Source organism: Corythoichthys intestinalis, chromosome 12 (assembly GCF_030265065.1).
Source record: "Corythoichthys intestinalis isolate RoL2023-P3 chromosome 12, ASM3026506v1, whole genome shotgun sequence".
NCBI lineage: Eukaryota > Metazoa > Chordata > Actinopteri > Syngnathiformes > Syngnathidae > Corythoichthys > Corythoichthys intestinalis.
The window spans coordinates 8,415,339-8,442,404 of NC_080406.1; the positions used below are offsets into that span (position 1 = coordinate 8,415,339).

At 38.5% G+C, this 27,066-nt stretch overlaps 5 protein-coding genes and 1 pseudogene across 5 annotated transcripts; 5 read left to right on the plus strand and 1 right to left on the minus strand.

Annotated features, from left to right (window-relative positions):
* The first annotated feature begins 1,164 nt into the window (after nucleotides 1-1,164).
* LOC130926631 (olfactory receptor 1P1-like) lies at nucleotides 1,165-2,094 on the plus strand. Its single transcript, XM_057851633.1, has one exon. The coding sequence runs from the start codon at nucleotides 1,165-1,167 to the stop codon at nucleotides 2,092-2,094; it is 930 nt and encodes a 309-aa protein (XP_057707616.1).
* Nucleotides 2,095-2,805: 711 nt separating this feature from the next.
* LOC130927608 (uncharacterized) lies at nucleotides 2,806-2,938 on the minus strand (annotated as a pseudogene).
* Nucleotides 2,939-4,489: 1,551 nt separating this feature from the next.
* Nucleotides 4,490-5,413, plus strand: LOC130926632 (olfactory receptor 10J5-like). Its single transcript, XM_057851634.1, has one exon. The coding sequence runs from the start codon at nucleotides 4,490-4,492 to the stop codon at nucleotides 5,411-5,413; it is 924 nt and encodes a 307-aa protein (XP_057707617.1).
* Nucleotides 5,414-9,720: 4,307 nt separating this feature from the next.
* LOC130926633 (olfactory receptor 10J5-like) lies at nucleotides 9,721-10,644 on the plus strand. Its single transcript, XM_057851635.1, has one exon. The coding sequence runs from the start codon at nucleotides 9,721-9,723 to the stop codon at nucleotides 10,642-10,644; it is 924 nt and encodes a 307-aa protein (XP_057707618.1).
* A 6,518-nt stretch (nucleotides 10,645-17,162) lies between these two features.
* Nucleotides 17,163-18,098, plus strand: LOC130926634 (olfactory receptor 6N2-like). Its single transcript, XM_057851636.1, has one exon. The coding sequence runs from the start codon at nucleotides 17,163-17,165 to the stop codon at nucleotides 18,096-18,098; it is 936 nt and encodes a 311-aa protein (XP_057707619.1).
* A 7,157-nt stretch (nucleotides 18,099-25,255) lies between these two features.
* On the plus strand, nucleotides 25,256-26,176 carry LOC130927088 (olfactory receptor 6N2-like). Its single transcript, XM_057852629.1, has one exon. The coding sequence runs from the start codon at nucleotides 25,256-25,258 to the stop codon at nucleotides 26,174-26,176; it is 921 nt and encodes a 306-aa protein (XP_057708612.1).
* Nucleotides 26,177-27,066: the final 890 nt, after the last annotated feature.

Below are 27,066 nucleotides of genomic sequence, written 5' to 3' on the forward strand. Positions count from 1 at the left end.
GGGACCTAGTGAATGACCTACAGAGAGCTGGGACCACAGTAACAAAGGCTACTATCAGTAACACAATGCGCCGCCGGGGACTCAAATCCTGCACTGCCAGACGTGTCCCCCTGCTGAAGAAAGTACACGTCCAGGCCCGTCTGCGGTTCGCTAGAGAGCATTTGGATGATCCAGAAGAGGACTGGGACAATGTGTTATGGTCAGATGAAACCAAAATAGAACTTTTTGGTAGAAACACAGGTTCTCGTGTTTGGAGGAGAAAGAATACTGAATTGCATTCGAAGAACACCTTACCCACTGTGAAGCATGGGGGTGGAAACATCATGCCTTAGGGCTGTTTTTCTGCAAAGGGACCAGGACAACTGATCTACGTAAAGGAAAGAATGAATGGGGCCATGTATCGAGAGATTTTGAGTGAAAATCTCCTTCCATCAGCAAGGGCATTGAAGATGAGACGTGGCTGGGTCTTTCAGCATGACAATGATCCCAAACACACAGCCAGGGCAACAAAGGAGTGGCTTAGTAAGAAGCATTTCAAGGCCCTGGAGTGGCTTAGCCAGTCTCCAGATCTCAACCCCATAGAAAATCTGTGGAGGGAATTGAAAGTCCGTGTTGCCCAACGACCGACCCAAAACATCACTGCTCTAGAGGAGATCTGCATGGAGGAATGTGCCAAAATACCAGTAGCAGTGTGTGAAAAGCTTGTGAAGAGTTACAAAAAACGTTTTGCCTCCGTTATTGCCAACAAAGGGTACATAACAAAGTATTGAGATGAACTTTTGGCATTGACCAAATACTTATTTTCAAATTTGCAAATAAATTCTTTAAAAATCACAATGTGATTTTCTGGGGGGTTTTCCCCAAATTCTGTCTCTCAATGTTGACAATTACAGGCCTCTCTAATATTTTCAAGTGGGAGAACTTGCACAATTAGTGGTTGACTAAATACTTATTTGGCCCACTGTATGAATGTTGCACACTTCGTGTGACTAGTCAATCACACAAACATCTTATTGGCAAACAAAAACAAAACTTAAGGGAATTTGTTCACATGACAACCGACTGTAATGAGATCCATAGAGGCTGACTAGTCGTCCATAAATACTCGGCACTTCGAAAACTCTTGACCACTGTGTGCCTCGTGCACTTGTGTTCACACTGAGCATGATGAATGGGACACCAGTCCTAATAACTCTTGGTGGCTATGTCGATGTGGATGAGTATAGATATGTTTACTTTCTGTTTTTGCTAACGGTATACATGTTCATCCTCTGCTCTAATTGCACCATGATTTGTCTCATCTGGATTCACAGGAACCTTCACGAACCCATGTACATTTTCATTGCAGCCTTGTCTCTCAACTCGCTTTTTTACAGCACCGCTATATACCCCAAAATGTTGGTGGACGTCTTGTCTCACAGGCAGAGCATTTCTCACTCAGCGTGTATGTTGCAGTTCTTCTTGTTTTACACTTTTGGTGGTTCTGATTTCCTTCTCTTGTCAGCTATGGCTTACGACCGGTATGCGTCTATCTGCAAGCCTATGCATTATGCAACTACAATGAGCAAAATCAATGTCACCGTCCTGTTGGCTTTGTCCTGGTTTCTCCCTGCTTGTCAGATAATGACGGCTACCCTCATTAATGTGAAGCTAAAAATGTGCAGGTATGTCTCAACGGGGATTTTCTGCAACAATTCTGTGCATAAGCTTTACTGCATGAGATCACAAATGCTGTCTGGTTTTGATTTGTTCATATTTTTCACCCTTATGGTTGTCCCGGTGCAGTTCATTCTCTTCACATACATGAAAATATTTATCGTGGTGTATCGCCGTTGCAGCCGAGCCCGGGAAAAGGCTGCTGAGACCTGCTTACCTCACCTGGTGGTGTTATTCAGCTTCTGCTACTTGGTTGTGTTCGATTTCACTGCGGACCATATGGAGGCGGAGATTCCAAAGAGGGTTCGCCTGGTAATGATGTTGCAAGTAGTGGTGTACAGTCCTCTTTTCAATCCAATTATATATGGAGTGAAGATGAAAGGAATCCGCATCCGCATCAAGCAGTTGTTTCGTCACCTTGTCAAAAAAAGAAGTTAAAAAAGTAATAGTTGCTGATTAATACTGACTTGTGTATGTGCACTTTTCTTTCTCAGAGAAACACTGAAGTTTTAAGAAATAAAAAATGTTACATTCAGCAAATACATGTTTAATAATGCTGAATAAATATTGTATTGTGGTTCAAAGAAGCATTTGATTGGTAAATATTTATGAAATAAAATCAGTGTGTTTCAAGGCTGAAGGTTTGGTCTCAATATTGGTAGGGATGATAAAACAGCATTACCTGCATGCAGTGGCGGACTTGGCAATTTTGGGGCCTAATATCCAGGGGCCCTCTTCATGGGTCAGGGGTTAAAAAGGTGAGAAGGGTGTGGAGGAAATATGTTCTGGTACTCTAGGGCTGTCCTAAACGACAAATTTTCTCCTGATTAGTTAGCCGACTAGTTTTACGATTAATCGACTAATCTAATAATTTTCTTTTTTATCTTACTAATTCAGCAATGAAATTTTTGTTGACGCTTCTTATTTCACAAAACTATTTTGGAACACTTAAATTCTTTATTAAAGCACAAATAATCATGTAAATAACAATTATTAATCACAAATAAACAATGAAGTTAAATGCTGATAGCATTTACTAGTGCAAAAGAATGGAAAGTAAACAGATTTAGAACACTGACTTTGCCTTTCCGACATTATTCAAAACAATTAAAAAAAAAAAAAATTCAAGCAATATGATAATAGTATACTACTTTATACAGTGGGGCAAATAAGTATTTAGTCAACCACCAATTGTGCAAGTTCTCCTACTTGAAAAGATTAGTTTCAACTAGCAATAATCGCGCCTCGGATAAACCTCATAGGCTACGATACTGCCAAAGAGAGGCGTGTAATTATTATTAAGTTATTCATTAAGTATTATTAAGTATTTATTAAGTATTTGATACACTGCCAATGGGTTTTCCCATTGGCAGTGTATCAAATACTTGTTCTCCCCACTGTATATATACATATATATATATATATACACATATATATAAGGGCTGTCAAACAATTAAAATTTTTAATCGAGTTAATTACAGCTTAAGAACTAATTAATCGTAATTAATTGCAATTAATCGCAATTCAAACCATCTATAAAATATGCGATATTTTTCTGTAAATTATTGTTGGAATGGAAAGATAAGACACAAGATGGATATATACATGCAACCTACAGTACATAAGGACTGTATTTGTTTATTATAACAATAAATCAACAAGATGGCATTAACATTATTAACATTCTGTTAAAGCGATCCATGGATAGAAAGACTTGTAGTTCTTAAAAGATAAATGTTAGTACAAGTTATAGAAATTTTATATTAAAACCCCTCTTAATGTTTTCGTTTTAATAAAATTTGTAAAATTTTCAATCAAAAAATAATCTAGTAGCCCGCCATTGTTGATGTCCATTATTACTTACACAATGCTCATGGGTGCTGAAGCCTACAAAATCAGTCACACCCAAGCGCCAGCAGAGGGTGGCAAAACTCCATAAAACACAATTAACAAGTGGGCATTTCACTGTACTGTCATTTAAATCTATCTGAGTAGGGCATGTGCGTTAGTTCCGTTAAATATTTTAACGTAATTTTAGAATTAATTACCGCCCATTAACGCGATAATTTTGACAGCCCTATATATATATATTATACATATATATATATATATATAAAATATGAACTTCCGGTATCGATATCGGATCGGGATCGCAATATTTGGCCTTGGTATTACTTGGTATCGGATCGAATCCAAAATCACTGGTATCGCCCATCACTACTACATAGCTGTCGGTCTTCTTCTGGCATGTGAGCGCACTTCTTCACGTAAACAAGTGCAAGTGCACCCCCACGTGGGCGTGAAAGCGCCACAAACTAAAAGCATGTATTTCAATATAATATAACAATATGTATTCAATATGTCACTCCAAAACACCAAAATAATATGTGAAATGATGTCATAATGTGTAAATAATTTCACACATAAGCCACTCCTGACTATAAGTCGCACCCCCAGCCAAACTATGAAAAAAAACTGCGACTTTTAGTCCGAAAAATACGGTAAAACTTTTTTGCTTGTTTCACAACTTTCATTTCTTTGTAGATAATGACAATAAAGAACATTCTTCATTATTATTTTTTACTTGAGTACTCCTACTTCTACTCTACCCACCTCTGGACACGTAGCAACGTAACGAAAGCTATGACTTTGATGGGTCAGTCATACAAACATCACGTAGGTGAAAAATGCTTAAGGGAGTTTGTTGACATGACAGCAGCTTTTAATGAGATCCATGGAGGGTGAGCAGCCATTTTATAAGACTTGGCACTCAGGCAACTCTTGACCACTGTGTGCGCATCGTGCAAAAAACGAGCGAACGCATGAACCGAACATGAGGAACGGATCACAGATCCTAATAATAACTCTTGGTGGCTATGTTGATTTGGATAAGTATAGATATGTTTACTTTGTGTCTCTTTTAACCGTTTATGTTTTCATCTTCTGCTCTAATTGCAGCATTATCGGTCTCATCTGGAATCACAGGAACCTTCACGAGCCCATGTACATTTTCATCGCAGCTTTGTGTCTCAACTCGCTTATGTACAGCACTGTTATATACCCCAAACTGTTTGTTGACATCTTGTCTCACAGGCAGAGCATTTCTCACCCGGCCTGTATGTTGCAGTTGTTCTTTTTTTACACTTTTTGTGCTTCAGACTTCTTTCTCTTGGCAGCCATGGCTTATGACAGGTATGTGTCAATCTGCAAGCCTCTGCAATATGCAACTACAATGAACGCAACTAGAGTCACCATTCTGATAGCTTTGTCCTGGTTTCTGCCTGTATGCCTGATCGCAGCAGCAACTAGCATCAATGCGAAGCAAAAAATGTGCAGGTTTGTCTCAGAGGGAATTTTCTGCAACAATTCCATAACTAAGCTTCACTGCGTGAGATCCCAAATGCTGGCTGTTATCGCTTTGTTAATTCTTTTCAATGGTGCATTTGTCCCCGTGCTGTTCATCCTATTCACATACATAAGGATATTCATTGCTGTGTATCGTCGTAGCAGTCGAGCCAAGGAAAAGGCGGCTGAGACCTGTTTACCTCACATGATAGTTTTGATTGGCTTCTGTTGTTTGGGTTCGTTCGATATCATCATGGCCCGAGTGGATTCTGAGCTTCCAAAGAGAATTCGCCTGATCATGACATTGCAAATGGTGGTGTGGAGTCCTCTCTTCAATCCAATCATATACGGACTGAGGATGAAAAATATCCGGAAATATATCAACATGTTGTTACATCACCTTGTGAAATAAACCAACAAAGGCATTCTAATTTTTAGTTTTTCTTCATGTCATCGGTTTTCTAAATTATGAACACTTGCTGGGGTTTGTTTGTATGTGTGTGTGTTTGTATTGTGCATTATTTGCATTGCAAGTCATGATAAAAAAAAAAATCCCATTCAGAATTGTTAGTGTATCATTACTTCCTTCACAGAATTTAATGGATTAAATGCAGCACTTATATAATGTTGCTATATAACGTTGCCAAAGATGCAATGGTTGACCGGACTGAAACATATTTTCTATAAACTTCATGAGTGGAATAATTATTTCTTTCAAATGTCTGTTTATTGGTTTTAGGCAAATTAAAGCAATCAACAGTGACAGTTAAAGTGGAAAAATAACCACTTGACAATCCCGAGGTATAAGGATTTATATATATACATATGTGGAATACAAGGGCGTAGGTTTGGTCTCAAAATTGGTAGGGACGATATAACGGCATAACCGGCATGTACACTTTTTGGGGGGGTAAAGGACATTAATAAGACCAAACAGATATGGTGAATTGGGGTCAGGCCTACATTTGTCACGGATATGAACCTAATTAATATGTAAGCTTTATGATGAATGCAAAATAAATCTGTATTGACTTATATACCCTAACTTTCAAACTGCAAATTTATAACATCTTAATCTGATATTTTTTCTTCAATCTAGTTGAATAATTTTCTCTATCTTATTTTAAGTGTTCAAGACTAGTTAACAGATTAATGGGTCAGATTATTCCATCTAAGTAAATACTACCATTTGTTCTTATAAACTCATACATCTAAAAATCGGTAATTTTTCACCTAAATCAAGAAAAAATGCTTTCAAATAATGTTTGGAACAATTTCTTGAATTAAGAACATTTCTGATTTTTTTTTTTTTTTTTTTTTTGATGAAATATACTAACTTTTTGCTAAAATAAATCTGTTAAGATTATTTTCAGCTAGCTATTTTTCTTATTTCAAGAAATCTGAGTAAAATTTACTTGAAGCACTGGCAGCTCATTTCACTTATTTCTAATAGATTTACAGTGAAAACAAGGGAATTTAACTAGTTTCAAGGGAGTGTGTTTTTGCAGTGCATATGTATTGGTTCAGGTGATACACCATTGGATTCAAACCTTTGTTTTAAAAAGCTTCCTACTCGAGTTCGAGAAATTCACACAGATTAATGTAATGCTACTTTAACTATGATGCAGTTCAGACTTTCAGTAGCAAAATAAGTGGTGTGTTCACCACCTCCACAACACTGACACCTTTTTACATTACTTACAGTGGCTGCTGCTGGCAGAAAAGAATTTCTAAATTTCCCTCTCATTCGAAGGAGGCGGAGGAGGCCGTATGCAGTTTTTCTGTCACGGCTGTGACTCCGTCTGTGGGGGTGGGGGGTCAAGTCATCAGCCAATCAAACGTGTGTTTGAGGGGAAAAAAATTGGACTACAACATTCAGCGAGTGAAGAGGGGTTAGGGTAAGTCTGAACTTAATGAAAGCAATTCACTTTAAAATGGTGGGGTCAATTCTATCCTTACAACATATGGGAAGACATTTTAAATCACCTATGTAACTGAAGTCATTATATAATGCAAATAAGGTTGCTTAAAATTTGTTGGGGACAATTTGAGCCTGGTAAATTGGTAGTGTTATGTCCCTACCATCCCGATGCAAATCTATGCCCTTGCACTGAACATCCAATCCATTTTAAATGAGAGGGGTCAAATGAAGGGCTGTAACTGCAGACACGAATGTCAGTAAAGTGCAGTAGTGCACGCGCTGGATCACATAAATCTACGGTTTAACGGCATCATTTTCAAAATAAAACCATTTTTGAATTTACAATATGAATGACCTACAACGTGTTTGTCAGGTAGAACAACCCCGCACACAGAATGTTTATTTGGAGAAAGTTATCATTTTTTATACTGTTAAAGCATCCAGTAGGGCATCACAATACAATTAGCCATAATATGTTAATCCACGACCAGTATTGTTCATCGTACTTTAAAAAAGTATGTAATTACAGTTACAAATTGCTTCTCCAAAAAAGCAAATGAGTTAGTAACTCAGTTACCTCAACGTAAGAGTATAATTAGTCAATCGGCAAAGTAACTGATGTTACTTTTCATGTTCTACATGTTATTACATGATCCATTCAATAACCTCTTTCAAATCATATACAATGGGGAAAATAAGTATTTAGTCAACCACCAATTGTGCAAGTTCTCCTACTTGAAAAGATTAGGACGCCTGTAATTGTCAACATGAGTAAACCTCAACCTTGAGAGACAGAATGTGGAAAAAAACCCAGAAAATCACATTGTTTGATTTTTAAAGAATTTATTTTCAAATTAAAGTGGAAAATAAGTATTTGGTCACCGACAAACAAGCAAGATTTCTGGCTGTCAAAGAGGTCTAACTTCTTCTAACCAGGTCTAACGAGGCTCCACTCGTGACCTGTATTAATGGCACCTGTTTTAACTCATTATCGGTATAAAAGACACCTGTCCACAACCTCAGTCAGTCACACGCCAAACTCCACGATGGCCAAGACCAAAGAGCTGTCGAAGGACACCAGAGACAAAATTGTAGCCCTGCATCAGGCTGGGAAGACTGAATCTGCAATAGGTAAAATGCTTGGTGTAAAGAAATCAACTGTGGGAGCAATTATTAGAAAATGGAAGAGATACAAGACCACTGATAATCTCCCTCGATCTGGGGCTCCATGCAAGATCTCACCCCGTGGCGTCAAAATGATAACAAAAACGGTGAACAAAAATCCCAGAACCACACGGGGGGACCTAGTGAATGACCTACAGAGAGCTGGGACCACAGTAACAAAGGCTACTATCAGTAACACAATGCGCCGCCAGAGACTCAAATCTTGCACTGCCAGACGTGTCCCCCCCGCTGAAGAAAGTACACGTCCAGGCCCGTCTGCTGTTCGCTAGAGAGCATTTGGATGATCCAGAAAAGGACTGGGAGAATGTGTTATGGTCAGATGAAAAAAAAATAGAACTTTTGAGTAGAAACATAGGTTCTCGTGTTTGGAGGGGAAAGAATACTGAATTGCATCCTAAGAACACCATACCCACTGTGAAGCATAGGGGTGGAAACATCATGCTTTGGGGCTGTTTTTCTGCAAAGGGACCAGGACGACTGATCTGTGTAAAGGAAAGAATAAATGGGGCCATGTATCGAGAGATTTTGAGTGAAAATCTCCTTCCATCAGCAAGGGCATTGAAGATGAGACGTGGCTGGGTCTTTCAGCATGACAATGATCCCAAACACACAACCAGGGCAACATGCCTAAGAAGCATTTCAAGGTCCTGGAGTGGCCAAGCCAGTCTCCAGATCTCAACCCCCTAGAAAATCTGCGGAGGGAGTTGAAAGTCCGTGTTGCTCAACGAAAGCCCTAAAACAACACTGCTCTAGAGGAGATCTGCATGGAGGAATAGGCCAAAATACCAGCAACAGTGTATGAAAAGCTTGTGAAGAGTTACAGAAAACGTTTGGCCTCCGTTATTGCCAACATTTTGACGCCACGGTGTGAGATCTTGCATGGAGCCGCAGATCGAGGGAGGTTATCAGCAGTGTTGGGCACGTTATTTTAAAAAATTAATTTCTAATTTGGAAATAAATTCTTTAAAAATCAAACAATGTGATTTTTTTTTCCACATTCTGTCTCTCATGGTTGAGGTTTAATCATGTTGACAATTACAGGCCTCTCTCATATTTTCAAGTGGGAGAACTTGCACAATTAGTGGTTGACTAAATACTTATTTTCCCCACTGTAACTATAACATAAAGAACATGCTACCAAGTTTACCAAACCTTCAGTGTCTCTCCAAAACAGCAAAATAACATGTGAAATGATATCATAATATGGTAATTATTTCACACATAAGTCGCACCCCCAGCCAAACCATGAAAAAAACTGCGACTTATACTCCGAAAAATACGGTAATATTTTCTGCTTGTTTCACAACATTCATTTCGTTGTAGATAGATAATGACAATAAAAACCATTCTTCTTATTTTTTACTTGAGTACTCCTACTTCTACTCTACCCACCTCTGGACACGTAGCAACGTAACGAAAGCTATGACTTTGATGGGTCAGTCATACAAACATCACGTAGGTGAAAAATGCTTAAGGGAGTTTGTTGACATGACAGCAGTCTTTAATGAGATCCATGGAGGGTGAGCAGCCATTTTATAAGACTTGGCACTCAGGCAACTCTTGACCACTGTGTGCGCATCGTGCAAAAAAACGAGCGAACGCATGCACCGAACATGAGGAACGGATCACAGATCCTAATAATAACTCTTGGTGGCTATGTTGATTTGGATAAGTATAGATATATTTACTTTGTGTCTCTTTTAACCGTTTATGTTTTCATTTTCTGCTCTAATTGCAGCATTATCGGTCTCATCTGGAATCACAGGAACCTTCACGAGCCCATGTACATTTTCATCGCAGCTTTGTGTCTCAACTCGCTTATGTACAGCACTGTTATATACCCCAAACTGTTTGTTGACATCTTGTCTCAAGGGCAGAGCATTTCTCACTCGGCCTGTATGTTGCAGTTGTTCTTTTTTTACACTTTTTGTGCTTCAGACTTCTTTCTCTTGGCAGCCATGGCTTACGACAGGTATGTGTCCATCTGCAAGCCTCTGCGATATGCAACTACAATGAACACAACTAGAGTCACCATTCTGATAGCTTTGTCCTGGTTTCTGTCTGCCTGCCTGATCGCAGCAGCAACTACCATCAATGCGAAACAAAAAATGTGCCGGTTTGTCTCAGAGGGAATTTTCTGCAACAATTCCATATCTAAGCTTCACTGTCTGAGATCCCAAATGCTGGCTGTTATCGGTTTGTTAATTCTTTTCAATGCTGCATTTGTCCCCGTGCTGTTCATCCTCTTTACATATGTAAGGATATTCATTGCTGTGTATCGTCGTAGCAGTCGAGCCAAGGAAAAGGCAGCTGAAACCTGTTTACCTCACATGATAGTTTTGATTAGCTGCTGTTGCCTGACTGCGTTCGATGTCATCATGGTCCGAGTGGATTCTGAGCTTCCGAAGAGAGTTCGCCTGATCATGATATTGCAAATGGTGGTGTGGAGTCCTCTCTTCAACCCAATCATATACGGACTGAGGATGAAAAATATCCGGAAATATCTCAACATGTTGTTACACCACCTTGTCAAATAAACCAACAAAGGCATTCAAATTTTACAAACATTTTCTTCATGTCATCGGTTTTCTAGATTATGAACACTTGCTGGGGTTTGTTTGTATGATAAAAAAAAATCTCAATCAGAATTGTTAGTGTATCATTACCTCTTTCACAGAATGTAATGGATTAAATACAGTACTTATAAAATGTTGCTATATAACGTTGCCAAAATGGTTGACCGGACTGAGACATATTTTCTATAAACTTCCCAAACAGACAACATGAGTGGAATAATTATTTCTTTGTTCATTGGTTATAAGCAAATTAAAGCAATCAACAGTGACAGTTAAAGTGGAAAAATAACCACTTGTGGAATATATACAGTATGTTTGAGGAAGAAAAAGAATGTACTGGCACATTCAGCAAGAGAAAAGGGGTCAATGTAAGTATGAACATAATGAAAACAATTCACTTAATAATGCTAGGGTCAATTCTATCCTTACAACATATGGGAAGACATTCTAAATCACCTCCAGTGGGGCAAATAAGTTGTTAGTCAACCACTAATTGTGCAAGTTCTCCCACTTGAAAATATTAGAGAGGCCTGTAATTGTCAACATGGGTAACCCTCAACCATGAGAGACAGAATGTGAAAAAAACAACAACAACAGACAATCACATTGTTTGATTTTTAAAGAATTTATTTGCTAATCATGGTGCAAAATAAGTATTTGGTCAATACCAAATGTTCATCTCAATACTTTGTTATGTACCCTTTGTTGGCAATAACGGAGGCCAAACATTTTCTGTAACTCTTCACAAGCTTTTCACAAACTGTTGCTGGTATTTCGGCCCATTCCTCCACGCAGATCTCCTCTAGAGCAGTGATGTTTTGGGGCTGTCGTTGGACAACACGGACTTTCAACTCCCTCCACAGATTTTCTATGGAGTTGAGATCTGGATACTGGCTAGGCCACTCCAGGAGCTTGAAATGCTTCTTACGAAGCCACTCCTTTGTTGCCCTGGCTGTGTGTTTGGGACCATTGTCATGCTGAGAAACCCAGTCACGTCTCATCTTCAATGCCCTTGCTGATGGAAGGAGATTTTCACTCAAAATCTCTCGATACATGGCCCCATTTATTCTTTCCTTTATACAGATCAGTCGTCCTGGTCCTTTTGCAGAAAAACAGCCCCATAGCATGTTTCCACCCCCATGCATCACAGTGGGTATGGTGCAATTGAGTATTCTTTTTTTCTTCATACACGAGAACCTGTGTTTCTACCAAAAAGTTCTATTTTGGTTTCATCTGACCATAACACATACTCCCAGTCCTCTTCTGGATCATCCAAATGCTCTCTAGCGAACCACAGACGGGCCTGGACGTGTATTGACTTCAGCAGGGGGACACGTCTGGCAGTGCAGGATTTGAGTTACTGTGGTCCCAGCTCTCTGTAGGTCATTCACTAGGTCCCCCCGTGTGGTTCAGGAATTTTTGCTCACCATTCTTATCATTTTGACGCCACGGGGTGAGATCTTGCATGGAGCCCCAGATCGAGGGAGATTTTCGGTGGTGTTGTGTGTCTTACATTTTCTAATAATTGCTCCCACAGTTGATTTTTTTTTGACACCAAGCGAAGAGTGAAGAGTTACAGAAAACGTTTGGCCTCCGTTATTGCCAACAAAGGGTACAAAACAAAGGATTGAGATGAACTTTTGGTATTGACCAAATACTTATTTTCCACCGTGATTTGCAAATAAATTCTTTAAAAATCAAACAATGTGATTTTCTTTTTTTTTTCCACATTCTGTCTCTCATGGTTGAGGTTTACTCATGTTGACAATTACAGGCCTCTCAAATCTTTTCAAGTAGGAGAACTTGCACAGTTGGTGACTGACTAAATACTTATTTACCCCACTGTATGTAACTGAAGTCATTATATAATGCAAATAAGGTTGCTTAAAATCTGGTGGGACAATTTGAGCCTGGTAAATTGGAAGTGTTATGTCCCTACCATCCCGATGCAAATCTATCCCCTTGCACTGAACGTCCAATCCATTTTAAATCAGAGGGGTCAAATGAATGGCTGTAACTGCAAACACGAATGTCAGTAAAGTGCTGTAGTGCACACACTGGATCACATAAATCTACGGTTTAACGGCATCATTTTCAAAATAAAACCATTTTTGAATTTACAATATGAATGAGCTACAACGTGTTTGTCAGGTAGAACAACCCCGCACACAGAATGTATATTTGGAGAAAGTTAAAGTTTTTTATACTGTTAAAGCATCCAGTAGGGCATCACAATACAATTAGCCATAATATGTTAATCCACGACCAGTGTTGTTAATCTTACTATAAAAAAGTAATTAATTACAGTTACAAATTGCTTCTCCCAAAAAGCAAATGAGTTAGTAACTCAGTTACCTCAACATAAGAGTATAATTAGTCGATCGACAAAGTAACTGATGTTACTTTTCATGTTCTACATGTTATTACATGATCCATTCAATAACCTCTTTCACATCATATACAGTGGGGCAAATAAGTATTTAGTCAACCACTAATTGTGCAAGTTCTCCTACTTGAAAAGATTAGGACACCTGTAATTGTCAACATGAGTAAACCTCAACCATGAGAGACAGAATGTGGAAAAAAAACTGAAAATCACATTGTTTGATTTTTAAAGAATTTATTTCCAAATTAGAGTGGAAAATAAGCATTTGGTCACCTACAAACAAGCAAGATTTCTGGCTGTCAAAGAGGTCTAACTTCTTCTAACGAGGTCTAACGAGGCTCCACTTGTTACCTGTATTAGTGGCTCTTGTTTTAACTCAATATCTGTATAAAAGACACCTATCCATAATCTCAGTCAGTCACACTCCAAACTCCACTATGGCCAAGACCAAAGAGCTGTTGAAGGACACCAGACACAAAATTGTAGACCTACACCAGGCTGGGATGACTGAATCTGCAGTAGGTAAAATGCCTGGTGTAAAGAAATCAAGTGTGTGGGCAATTATTAGAAAATGGAATACATACAAGACCACTGATAATCTCCCTCGATCTGGGGCTCCATGGAAGATTTTACCCCGTGGCGTCAAAATGATAACAAGAACAGTAAGCAAAAATCCCAGAACCACACGGCGGGACCTAGTGAATGACCTACAGAGAGCTGGGACCAAAGTAACAAAGGCTACTATCAGTAACACAATGCGCTGCCAGGGACTCAAATCCTGCAATGCCAGACGTGTCCCCCCTGCTGAAGAAAGTACATGTCCAGGCGCGTCTGCAGTTCACTAGAGAGCATTTAGATGATCCAGAAGAGGACTGGGAGAATGTGTTATGGTCAAATGAATCCAAAATAGAACGTTTTGGTAATAACACAGGTTCTCGTGTTTGGAAGAGAAAGAATACTGAATTGCATCTGAAGAACAACACACCTACTGTGAAGCATGGGGTGGAAACATCATGCTTTGGGGCTGTTTTTCTGCAAAGGGACCAGGACAACTGATCTGTGTAAAGGAAAGAATGAATGGGGCCATGTATCGAGAGATTTTGAGTGAAAATCTCCTTCCATCAGCAAGGGAATTGAAGATGAGACGTGGCTGGGTCTTTCAGCATGACAATGATCCCAAACACACAGCCAGGGCAACAAAGGAGTGGCTTCATAAGAAACATTTCAAGGTCCTGGAGTGGCCTAGCCAGTCTCCAGATATCAACCCCATCGAAAATCTGCGGAGGGAGTTGAAAGTCCATGTTGCCCAACGACAGCCCCAAAACATCGCTGCTCTAGAGGAGATCTGCATGGAGGAATGGGCCAAAATAAATAATAAATAAATAAATAATGGGCCAGTGTGTGAAAAGCTTGTGAAGAGTTACAGAAAACGTTTGGCCTCCATTATTGCCAACAAAGGGTACATAACAAAGTATTGAGATGGACTCATGGTATTGACCAAATACTTGTTTTCCACCATGATTTGCAAATAAATTCTTTAAAAATCAAACAATGTGATTTTCTGTTTTTTTTCCCACATTCTGCCTCTCATGGTTGAGGTTTACCCATGTTAACAATTACAGGCCTCTCTAATATTTTCAAGTTTGAGAATTTGCACAATTATTGGTTGACTAAATACTTATTTGCCCCACTGTATGTTCATAGTAACTGATTGAATTGAAATGTCTTTTTCATAAAAAAACAAAAAACAAAGGTCACCCTTTTTACTTTTTTTTTTTTTTTTAATTTCCCCGAGAGTGCTGGCCAAAAGTATTGGCACCCCTGCAATTCTGTCAGTTAATGCTCAATGTCTCCCAGAAAATGATTGCAATTACAAATGATTTGGAAGTAATGTCTTGATTTTTCTTGCAATGAAAAAACACAAAAGACAACGGGGAAAAAAATTAAATCATTATTATTTTACACAAAACTCCAAAAATGGGCTGTACAAAAGTATTGGTACCCTTTGGATAATCATGTGATGCTTCTCTAATATGTGTAATTAACAGCACCTGTTGCTTACCTGTGGCACATGACAGGTGTTGGCAATAACTAAATCACACTTGCGGCAAGTTAAAATTAAAGATCGATCGGGTCCGATCACGTCATTATCAAAGTATCGGAATCGGCAAAAAAATATCGGACATTCCTTTTTTAATATTTTTTCTTTGTTCAACTAAATCCTTTTCTAATTGTATTTAACATTACAGACAAAATGTCTTACACTCATCCAGAGTCTTTAGTTTTGGCTTAAAGTAGGGCTGTCAAATTTATCGCGGCAACGGCGGTAATAACATTAAAATATTTAACACAATTAACGTATGCGCTGCACTACCCACTCACACATTGTCGCGTTCAATCTATAATGGCACCGAATTACATATACATAGAGCTACAAGGCAACATAAAATGAGTAGAGAGGATTTTGGCAGCCTTTGAAGCCTCTTTTTAATTGGCTAAAGCCTTACAAATCCTCTCTCCAAAATTAGAAATATTGTGGGAAGCAATGTGGGGAAGAAAGGTAGTAGTTTATCTTTTTCTTAACACCCTATTTTATTTCCCAACGCTGAAAAGATATATCAATTGGTACCATTACACACAGTCATGGTTGCACTTCCCATCATGCATTTGGGCAGAAGTTAAATGGCTGCAGTATCATTTACTGAAAGCTCATAAAAATCCACTAGAGGGCAATATTTAGTCACAATATACAAAGTCACATTATCTTTTAAGATTTACAAGTCTTTTTATCCGTGGATCACTCTCACAGAAAGAATGTTAATAATGTAAATGCCATCTTGAGGATTTATTGTCATAATATACAAATACAGTACTTATGTACAGTATGTTGAATGTATATATTCGTCCGAGTTTTATTCTTTTTTTTTTTTTCTTAATGCATTGCCAAAATGTATATGATCGGGAAAAATTATCGGGAATGATTGGAATTGAATCGGGAGCAAAAAAAATAAAAAAGCAATCGGATCGGGAAATATCAGGATCGGCAGATACTCAAACTAAAACGATCGGGATCGGATCGGGAGCAAAAAACATGATCGGAACAACCCTAGTTAAAATGGATTAAAGTTCACTCAACATCTGTCCTGTGTCCTTGTGTGCACATTGAGCATGAAGAAAAGAAAGCAGACCAAAGAGCTGTCTCAGGACTTGAGAAGCAAAATTGTGAGGAAGCATTAAAGGGGCTCCCGCCCCTCCCTCCTGAAACCTGACCCACCTTGGGCAGGTGCACGTGTTTTTATCTGATTACAGGTTGGGACGTCTGCCGGGTGGAGCGGCGACAGGTGCAGGCAATAGCAATCAGGCATACTTAAAAGCCAGTGGACGCCACTACCTCGTCGCCTGATCAACTCGTCTGATTACCTCCGTCAGTTGCATCTCGCCATTTTTATTCATCCTTTTGACTGTTAACATTTTGAATATTAAATATAACCAATTACCTTTGTTTTATGGCTGGGTTGAAACAAAAGCAGTTTTCCAGGGTAAAACGAACAAATTAAAAACAGTTCGGGGGCTTAATGATCCATGAATCTGCTATGGCAGCATATAGACATACTGTATTGTTCTATCAAACACAACAATTGTTTTGGCTTAAAATACAGCAGTTTCTTTTAAAGAGGAGTGCAAGAGCAGAAACTGCTTTTTCAGTCTTGTCTGTGTTTTCCGCCATAAATCGGTATCGGTTTGCTAATGGTATCGAATTTTTGGAGTTGGACAGTATCAGGATATCGGTTCTCGGTAAGAAAGTCATTATCCGACAACTCTATAAATACCTTTTAAAAATCCAATCTGTTTTACCCAATTCTTTCAAATGCTTTGTTTATCAGACACAGCTGAATAAAACATTATAGCCACGTTGCACACTTCAATCGCACGAACATGTCAAAAACAAAACAAAAATAAACTTAAGGGAGTTAGTTCACATGACAGCAGACTTTAATGAGATCCATAGAGGCTGACTAGTCGTCCATAAATACTCGGCACTTCGAAAACTCTTGACCACTGTGTGCCTCGTGCACTTGTGTTCACATTGAGCATGATGAATGGGACACCAGTCCTAATAACTCTTGGTGGCTATGTCAATGTGGATAAGTATAGATATGTTTACTTTCTGCTTTTGTTAACAGTATACATTTTCATCCTCTGCTCTAATTGCATCATTATTTATATCATCTGGATTCACAGGAACCTTCACGAACCCATGTATATTTTTATTGCAGCTTTGTCATTCAACTCGCTTTTTTACAGCACCGCTATATACCCCAAAATGTTTGTTGACGTCTTGTCTCACAGGCAGAGCATTTCTCACTCAGTGTGTTTGTTTCAGTCGTTCTTGTTTTACACTTTTGGTGGTTCTGATTTCCTTCTTTTGTCAGCTATGGCTTACGACAGGTATGTGTCAATCTGCAAGCCTATGCATTATGCAACTACAATGAGCAAAACCAATGTCAGCGTCCTGTTGGCTTTGTCCTGGTTTCTCCCTGCCTGTCAGGTAGTGGCGATAGCCATCTTTAGGGTGAAGAAAAAAATGTGCAGGTTTGTCTTAGCGGGGATTTTCTGCAACAATTCTGTGAATAGCCTTTATTGTGTAAGATCACAAATGCTGGACAGTTTGGGTGTGTTCATATTTTTCAACATTGTGGTTGTCCCTGTGCTGTATATTCTCTTCACATACACTAAAATAATTATCGTGGTGTATCGACGTTGCAGACGAGCCCGAGAAAAGGCAGTTGAGACCTGCTTACCTCACCTTGCGGTTTTATTCAGCATCTCCTGCTTGGTTGTGTTCGATGTCATTGTGGACAAAATGGAGGCGGAGATTCCAAAGAGGGTTCGCTTGTTTATGATGCTGCAAGTTGTGGTGTACAGTCCTCTTTTCAATCCAATCATATATGGAGTGAAGATGAAAGAAATCCGCATCCACATCATGCAGTTGTTACGCCACCTTGTCAAAAAAAAGGAATTTAGATAGTAAATACTGATTTATACTGACTTTTGTTGTGTATGTGCGTTTACTTTTTTCCCAAAAAATAATAAGATTACCACAAGCAAATAACTCATTATAAATGAAGTAATAATGTTGTATTGTGGTACAAAGAAGCATCTGATTGGTGAATGAAACAATACCAGTGTGTTTGGAGTCCATGGAACTGTGATAAATTCACAGTCCTTCATTTACTTTTTTTTTTTTTTAATTGCCCAAATTAACAGTTGAAGCTATTAATCATAAGCTGATTTTAAGGGGGGAAGGCTGGGGGCCAGGCCGCCCCTGGTGGTCAAAAAGTGTCATTCCATGTAATTGACTTTCCTATATACCAAAATTTTCGAACTATAAACCGTTACTTTTTTCCTTCATTTTTAATCATGCGGCTTATGGTCCAGTGCGGCTTATTTGTTGATTTATTTGGGCTAATAGGTAAGATTTCATTTGACAGCGGCGTCATTAGACTGTCATAAGACTGTCATAATTATGACATGACACTATCATGGGCAATAATGAATGCTTATGTAATTAGGTGTCATCCAGCAAATTATGTCACTAACCCCATTTATGTCCAGCTTGGATCTTTTACATCCATTCAAAAGTCAAATAATTTGCCGGATAACACTAAATGACATCTGTTATAAGCATTCATTAATGCTCATGACAGTGTCATGTAATAATTATGACAGTATTATGGCACCACTATCCAAAAAAATGTTACCAAATACAAAAACTTGCAGTTAATAAAACAAACGGAACAGTAACTGAAGAAATAATTACCACAGAACATGAATTTTGATTGTTATTTACATCTGTAGCACTGGTGTGCAATCTAGGAGGCATGTTGGACAACGACAGTGTTGACAGCAGGTGGCAGCAGAGGTTGACTGTCTCCCACAAGGGAGCAGTGATGGCCAAATGAAGCCAATTGGTTCAAAGCTTCACAGTGTTTCCTTTGGTCTGATGACAGTCATATGATGCCACAATCAAATAGTGTTACCGGTTAACCCTTGAGAGTCGAAGGACGCGCCGGCGCATCCTCAGCGCACGTCGTCTTTGACGCGCCCTCACGTTTTAATTACGTCGCCCACATGCCGTTGGTTGGTCTCGTTTTAAAGTGCGGAAGTTGCTGTTTACTCTCGTTATTATTTGAAGTCAATCGGCCAACTAAAACGTGAGATATTGTCATTTAAGTTTTATAGTTTTACTGTCCTCTCAAAAAAACATTAAAACGCTGCATGGATCATTTGTTTATGTCTATATTTCCATCATTTCTTGTCCTTTTTCAAAACGGAAGCTCCATGAAAAAAACACAAATCAAACGAACCGTTTCGAAGTCACAGTGGAAGCACAAAATGCGTTGTTTTTTTTTTTTTATAAATATAACTGCCGTGCGAGGTTCCACCCAACAAGAGGAAGGAGTGTTCTGAAGCAGCGAAGTGGCGAGCGACGGCCGTTTGGATCGAGCAGCGACTTTGTGTGACTTTGAGAATGAACGGAAAACTAAATTTAGCGCAAGCAATTGTGCTTTTTGATCAACTTGAGGAAGAGGATGGTCCAAATTCGTCATCATCGTCTTCTTCGGAAGAGTCCTCGAGTGAAGATAGTGACGGATTTGAACACGTGGGTGACGCCATCGACGAGCAGAGGTAAGCCAACTCACTTTTTTTTTTTTTTTTTATGCTGAAAAAGTTTCTTTTGATATTGCAAGACAAACTTAATTTTGATGCAATATAAGTGTGTGTTTGTGTATATAATAATAAAATGTGCTTATCAGATCAAAGTCGTACGTGCACTGTGTGTATCCCAGGCAGGAATTTATAATTTGTGGTGTTCTTCTTTCTATATGAAGATTAGGGATGTAGCACATATTCAGCTATGGTATTCTTTCTATTGTCATACATATAGATTTCCATTATTATTTATTGCTGTATATATTTTTATTTTATACTTTATTATTTTCATAAATACTGACTTTTTTCATGTACATTTATAGTGACAATGAAAGTGAAGTGAAATGAAAATGGAAGGGTGGAAAGAGGACCGACACCCCATTGAAGTGTGGGCTGTGTGATGCAGCCCTGTGTCTAATTCCAGGACGAAACTGCTTTTCGGAGTGGCATGCCTGAATAAAATTTAACTTGTTTATTGTAAATATTTTTGAAAATACTTTTTTTTTCAATGTTATATATATATATATATTTTTTTTTCCCCCACAATCAGTCTTCTCAATTTGTGTATATAAATGTGTGTTCAAGAAGCTTGATTGTGTGTACATAGTTTTCATCAGGGGATGGGCCGCAATACCTAAACTCATAAAGAGATGGCCTCTAAACACTTTTTGTGTTAGATGGTATATATTTTTTCACTGTTCTTCACTGTTTGTTCTGCTGTATATAACCTGTTTTGACTAGAGCATGTATAAAGGCAAAAAACGCCTATGGCTATACCTGTTGTTTATGTTGAATTGTCAAATATAAGACTATTTATTCTAAATTTTTTTGGTTGAATGTTCATCCTAACATGTTGAATAAATATTACAAAGTTTCAAAACGGTTCGTTACGCATGTTTGGTTGTCAATTGGACATCTATATTAAAAATTTTGACTAAACGATTTTGGAATTTTTGGTGTTTTTGGGCCCAAAATGATGATTTATAATTGGTCAGTGAAGGAAACAACAGTTTGGACATGAAGTTCAAGGTGTCACAAAAAAAGGGACCAAACCAGGCCATCGTAAACAATTCTTTCTTTGAAATATAAAGGCAACTTCAAAGGCATGCAAAATCAGACAAAATAGGCCCAGACCTTAAAGGGTTAATATCTTTTGGTGTAACTATCCCAATACACTGAGGACAGGTGCGGGTTATAGTCCAGTGTGGCTTATCTATGAAAAAATGCAGTTTCGTGCCAAATTTGGTGGGTGGCGGCTTATAGTCAGGTGCGCCATATAGTGCGAAAATTATGGTACTAGGGCTGTCAAAATTATCGCGTTAACGGGCGGTAATTAATTTTTTAAATTAATCACGTTAAAATATTTGACGCAATTAACGCACATGCCCCGCTCAGGCAGACTAAAATGACAGTACAGTGTAATGTACGCTTGTTACTTGTTTTTTGGTGTTTGGCTCCCTCTGCTGGCGCTTGGGTCCAACTGATTTTATTGGTTAGTACCATGAGTGAGCATGGTGTAATTATTGACATCAACATTGGCGCATTGGCGAGCTACTAGTTTATTTTTTGATTGAAAATTTTACAAATTTTAATAAAACGAAAACATTAAGAGGGGTCTTAATATAAAATTTCTATAACTTGTACTAACATTTATCTTTTAAGAACTACATGTCTTTTTATCCATGGATCGCTTTAAGAGAATGTTAATGTTAATGCCATCTTGTTGATTTATTGTTATAAGAAACAAAAACAGTACTTATGTACCCGTATGTTGAATGTACAGTATATATTTGTCTTATGTCTAATTATCGAAAGGGTTGTGTTTGAACAGATCCAGACTTTTATGATCCAAAACAATCTTTTTGACTCATTTCAGTCTGGATTTCGGCCACAACACAGCACCGAGACCGTGCTTATCAAAGTCCTAAATGATATTCGTCGGAATACCGATGCAGGCAAATCATCTGTTCTGCTACTATTGGATCTCAGCGCCGCATTTGACACGGTTGATCACAACATACTACTCAGCAGATTGGAACAGTGGGTAGGGCTTACTGACACTATTCTTCAGTGGTTCACATCCTATTTACATGATAGGGATTTCTTTGTGTCAATCGGAAATTATCAGTCAGAACGAACCAAATTCACGTGTGGAGTCCCTCAAGGGTCAATTCTTGGACCACTCTTATTTAACATCTATATGCTTCCGTTAGCTCAGATAATGGAACAGTATGACATCTCCTATCACGCCTATGCAGATGACACACAACTGTACATTTCTGTGTCCCCACATGATTATAGTCCCTTAGTCTCCCTGAGTAAATGCATTCATCAAATCAATGAATGGATGTGCCAGAATTTTCTCCAGTTAAATGTGGAGAAAACAGAGGTGATCATTTTTGGGCCAAAAAAGGAAAGGTCAAAGATAAGCAGCCAACTTAGCACAATGTCACTTACAGCTACAAATCAAGTCAGAAACCTTGGCGTAATTATTGACTCAGACCTAAAATTTGATAGCCATCTAAAGTCCGTCACTAAATCCGCTTATTACCACCTAAAAAATATAACCAGAATTAAGGGGCTTCTGACTCAACAAGACATGGAAAAACTTATGCATGCATTCGTTTTCAGCAGATTGGACTACTGCAACGGTATATTTACAGGTCTTGATAAAAAATCAGTCAGGAAGCTGCAGCTAGTACAGAATGCTGCAGCCAGAGTCCTCACAAATACAAGGAAGCTGGACCACATTACACCGGTTTTGAAATCGCTACACTGGCTTCCAGTGAGTCAAAGGATAGACTATAAAATACTACTGCTCGTCTACAAAACACTTAATGGCCTTGGACCAAAATACATGCTTGACTTGTTAGATTCCTATGAGACATCTAGACCCTTAAGGTCGTCTGGAACGGGTCTTCTGCATGTTCCAAGAACAAGAACCAAGCAGGGTGAGGCAGCATTTAGTTATTATGCTCCTCACCTCTGGAACAAGTTACCCGAAGGTCTGAAGTATGCTCAAACCGTTAGCTCATTTAAATCAGGGCTAAAAACGCTTTTGTTTAGCACTGCATATCCATAACTGTCTATATATTTCAATCTACCTGCCTTCTATTCCTCTTGTGCTTATCTCCATTGCTGATTTCAGTGATTATTATTAGTAGTAGTTTTTGCTTTATTTCTATTTTTGTTTTATTTTTATTTATTTATTTTTATTCTGTGATTAAATGCGATCTTTTGTCTTGGTTTTTACGTTGTGTTGATTTAAATGTGATTTTTATGGTTTTCATGTGATGTAAAGCACTTTGAATTGCCTTGTGTTGAATTGTGCTATATAAATAAATTTGCCTTGCCTTGCCTTGCCTTATGTCTTATCTTTCCATTCCAATCATAATTTACAGAAAAATATGGCATATTTTATAGATGGTTTGAATTGCGATTAATTACGATTAATTAATTTTTAAGCTGTAATTAACTCGATTAAAAATTTTAATCGTTTGACAGCCCTACTATATATATAAAAGTTGTAAAGCAATAAAATTGCTACAAAAATGAATGAAATGAACAAAAAAATATATTATTATAATGGTCAAAATTGTTTTTCGAATCGATCATCTGACTAGCACCTTAGACAGTCATTTGCTTTCCATATTATTTTTTAAAAAACAATTAGGGGAGGGCAATTTTATTTTTCAAATTAATTTTTTCTTTGATTTGAATTTTTTTTTTTGATTGAAGCAACTTTTATGGGGATCAAAGGTTGCGCTAGACTTTTTCGTTGTCTGTCATTTTGACTGACAGGGTCATAAAAATCCGGTCATAATCTATTTTTACCCGTCACTTAAATTTTTAAAATGATGATAATGACATTGTGGTGACCCTTTTTGTGGCATAATTCACCTTCCGTACTTGTGTGTCCATTTGGCCGAGCGCGTTACCGGCTACGACACAGTCACGTGACAGAGACTTAAGAGCCACGCGCGTTCCGGCTTGAATAGAGAGTTCACAGAGAGCAGCAGAGCTACAGCGGCTGGACACAGCAATTCGAGGTAACAAGACTCTTAACATTGCATACCGCTTCAACATATTCAATAGTATTTAGTTTTCATTCATTTTAAATTAATATTCTGTCCGAACAAGCTTAACAGAGAAGCCACACCGTGCCATCACACATCAAGCAGATGAATATGTAACTTTTTCTCCGCCGTGACAAAAACAGCTGACTGTGGCCCCAGTAGGTAGGTAGCCTACCATATGTAGCATATGGAACAATGAAATTAACAGTTCACGTGCTGTGGCCTGAACGTAGTCTCACACCTTCCTCCTGGTGCGCATGGACTTGAATTGCGTGCCCGCTTGTGCAGTCCGTTTTTTCACCTCTTATCAACACCATCGTCGTTTTGGGGCTTTTTGAAGAAACTTCGGACACTCGGTTGCCTTGACATTTTTCAGAGTAAGGCCAACGACGTCATCAAGAGAGACAATAGCTAATCAATATGCTCACTCGCCACCCTGTGGTCTGGGGTGTTAATTGCAACCTGTCAAAATGACGGATGGACTTCACTTTGTTCTGTCACCGTTTTAAAAAATCGGTCAATGACGGAAAATATTCGGTTAACGCGACACCTGGTCACAATATACAATGTCACATTTATCCTTTAAGAATTACAAGTCTTTCCATCTGTGGATCCCTCTCACAGAAAGAATGTTAATCATGTAAATGCCATCTTGAGGATTTAGTAATTGATATTTTTCTTAACACACTATGTTATTCCCCAACGCAGAGAAGATATATCAATTGGTACCACAACGCACAGTCATGGTTGCACTTCCCATCATGCATTGGGGCAGAAGTTAAATGGCTGCAGTAAGTCTTTCTTTCCGTGGATCCCTCTCACAGAAAGAATGTTAATAATGTAAATGCCATCTTGAGGATTTATTGTCATAATAAACAAATACAGTACTTATATACTGTATGTTGAATGTATATATTCGTCCGAGTTTTATTCCTTTTTTTCTTAATGCATTGCCAAAATGTACTGTATATGATCGGGAAAAATTATCGGGAATGATTGGAATTGAATCGGGAGCAAAAAAAAAAGCAATCGGATCGGGAAATATCGGGATCGGCAGATACTCAAACTAAAACGATCGGGATCGGATCGGCAGCAAAAAAACATGGTCGGAACAACCCTAATTATAACTCATACTAACATTTGTCTTTTAAGAATTACTTGTCTTAAAAATAGATGATCCCTTTAAAACTGTAAACAATAACGTCCCAACTAATGTGTGACCTCTGTTCTTGTGACCTCACATGCAGAAAAAGGCTTGAGGGAGTTTGTTAACATGACAACAGCTCCTAATGAGATCCACGGAGGCTGAGTAGCCACTATTAAATACTTGTCACTCCCGCAACTCTGGACCACGGCGTGCAGCATTGTGCTCTTGACGTGTGAACACACAGTGAACATGATGAATGGAACACATGTTCTAATAACTCTTGGGGGCTATGTTAATTTGGATAAGTACAGATATGTTTACTTTGTGCTTCTTTTAACAGTGTATGTTTTCATCCTCTGCTCTAACTGTACCATTATTTGTCTCATCTGGATTCACAGGAGCCTTCACGAACCCATGTACATTTTCATTGCAGCTTTGTCCCTAAATTCGCTTTTGTACAGCACTGCTATATACCCTAAACTCTTTGTTGACGTGTTGTCTCGCAGACCGATCATTTCTCACTCCGCTTGTATGTTGCAATGCTTCTTTTTTTACACTTTTGGTTCTTCAGATTTCTTTCTGTTGTCAGCCATGGCTTATGACAGGTATGTGTCCATCTGCAAGCCTCTGCATTATGCAACGACTATGAGAACAACAAATGTCAAGATCATGTTGGTTTTGTCCTGGTTTCTGCCCGCCTGCCAGATTGCGGTGTCAGCTGTCATCAATGGGAAGCAAAAAATTTGCAGCTCTATCTTAGGAGGAATTTTTTGCAACAGTTCTGTCAATAAGCTTCACTGTGTGAGATCACAAACATTGGCTAATTTCGGTGTGTTCTTATTTCTCAACATTGTGGTTGTCCCGGTGCTGTTCATCCTCTTCACATACGTGAAAATATTTATCGTGGTGTATCGCCGTTGCAGCAGAGCCCGGGAAAAGGCAGCTGAGACCTGCTTACCTCACCTGGGGGTTTTATTCTGCTTCTCCTGCTTGGTTGTGTTTGATGTCATTGGAGACCAAATGGAGGCAGAGATTCCAAAGAGGGTTCGCCTGTTTATGATGTTGCAAATTGTGGTGTACAGTCCCATTTTCAATCCGGTCATATACGGAATGAAAATGAAAAGGATCTCGAAACACATCAAGCAAATGTTTCGTCAACTCGGCAAATAAATCCAGCTTGCCTTTCAAATGTGTATTGTGTTTCTAGATAGTATTTTAATGTGTTTAGTGCTCATATTGAATTTTAATCTAATTTAAATCACCGTACAGGATCAGAGATGTTTACAACGTCTGGGAATTGTGTGATGCTTACAACATGGGGCCTTGCGTGGTTTTACTGAACACCAGATGAGGGTTGTGGATTAATTGCACAACTGATCAACTCTTCCACAAAGGTTATATTCGCTTTGGTTTCATTATTTCGCATCAAAACGACATAGCATTCACATGGTGTGTGTAGACATTTACAATCCACTATATATTTATTTATTGTGATGGATTAACTGAGCTATACCAAAATTTAATCTGTTAAACATAGATGAGTTTGTAAATCTCTTATCTATTAACCATGATAATTACATGATAAACTTACTGTATTATTTAGAGATATACAAACACTAACAAGGAAATCTCATAAGTTTCTGTTCAATAGTGTCAGGAAATAAAACACAACCAGTATTCTATTCTAAAAACAGTTGCAAGGAGAAAAAGCTCACATTCAAGTCAGGAATTACTCGAGTATCTGTTTTTATTCACGTGCACGGGGTAATCACACTCTTTTTCCAGCGTGCAACCCTTTTATTGACAATATCACTTAATAATACAGGGTCACATGAATATGCAGAAAGTGAGTACATGGCGTTCAGTGATTGGTTAGTTAGTGGTTAGTGCCTTATTTGGTGTTGTTTAAATGATACCCAAGAAAAACGAGAATGAAACTGAAGAATCAGCACAGTTTATGACCTGGAGAATACGACTGTGGCTGGCACCAAAAGGGAGGGAAAACTTGATAACACAGTTAACTGAACCTCATTGTATTATGTTCAAAGAAATACAGCACA

What these genes read in the sequence shown, in the direction of transcription:
- LOC130926634 (XM_057851636.1), top strand. Translation starts at nt 17,163, where the DNA reads ATGATGAATGGGACACCAGTCCTAATAACTCTTGGTGGCTATGTCAAT.
- LOC130926633 (XM_057851635.1), top strand. Translation starts at nt 9,721, where the DNA reads ATGAGGAACGGATCACAGATCCTAATAATAACTCTTGGTGGCTATGTT.
- LOC130927088 (XM_057852629.1), top strand. Translation starts at nt 25,256, where the DNA reads ATGATGAATGGAACACATGTTCTAATAACTCTTGGGGGCTATGTTAAT.
- LOC130926631 (XM_057851633.1), top strand. Translation starts at nt 1,165, where the DNA reads ATGATGAATGGGACACCAGTCCTAATAACTCTTGGTGGCTATGTCGAT.
- LOC130926632 (XM_057851634.1), top strand. Translation starts at nt 4,490, where the DNA reads ATGAGGAACGGATCACAGATCCTAATAATAACTCTTGGTGGCTATGTT.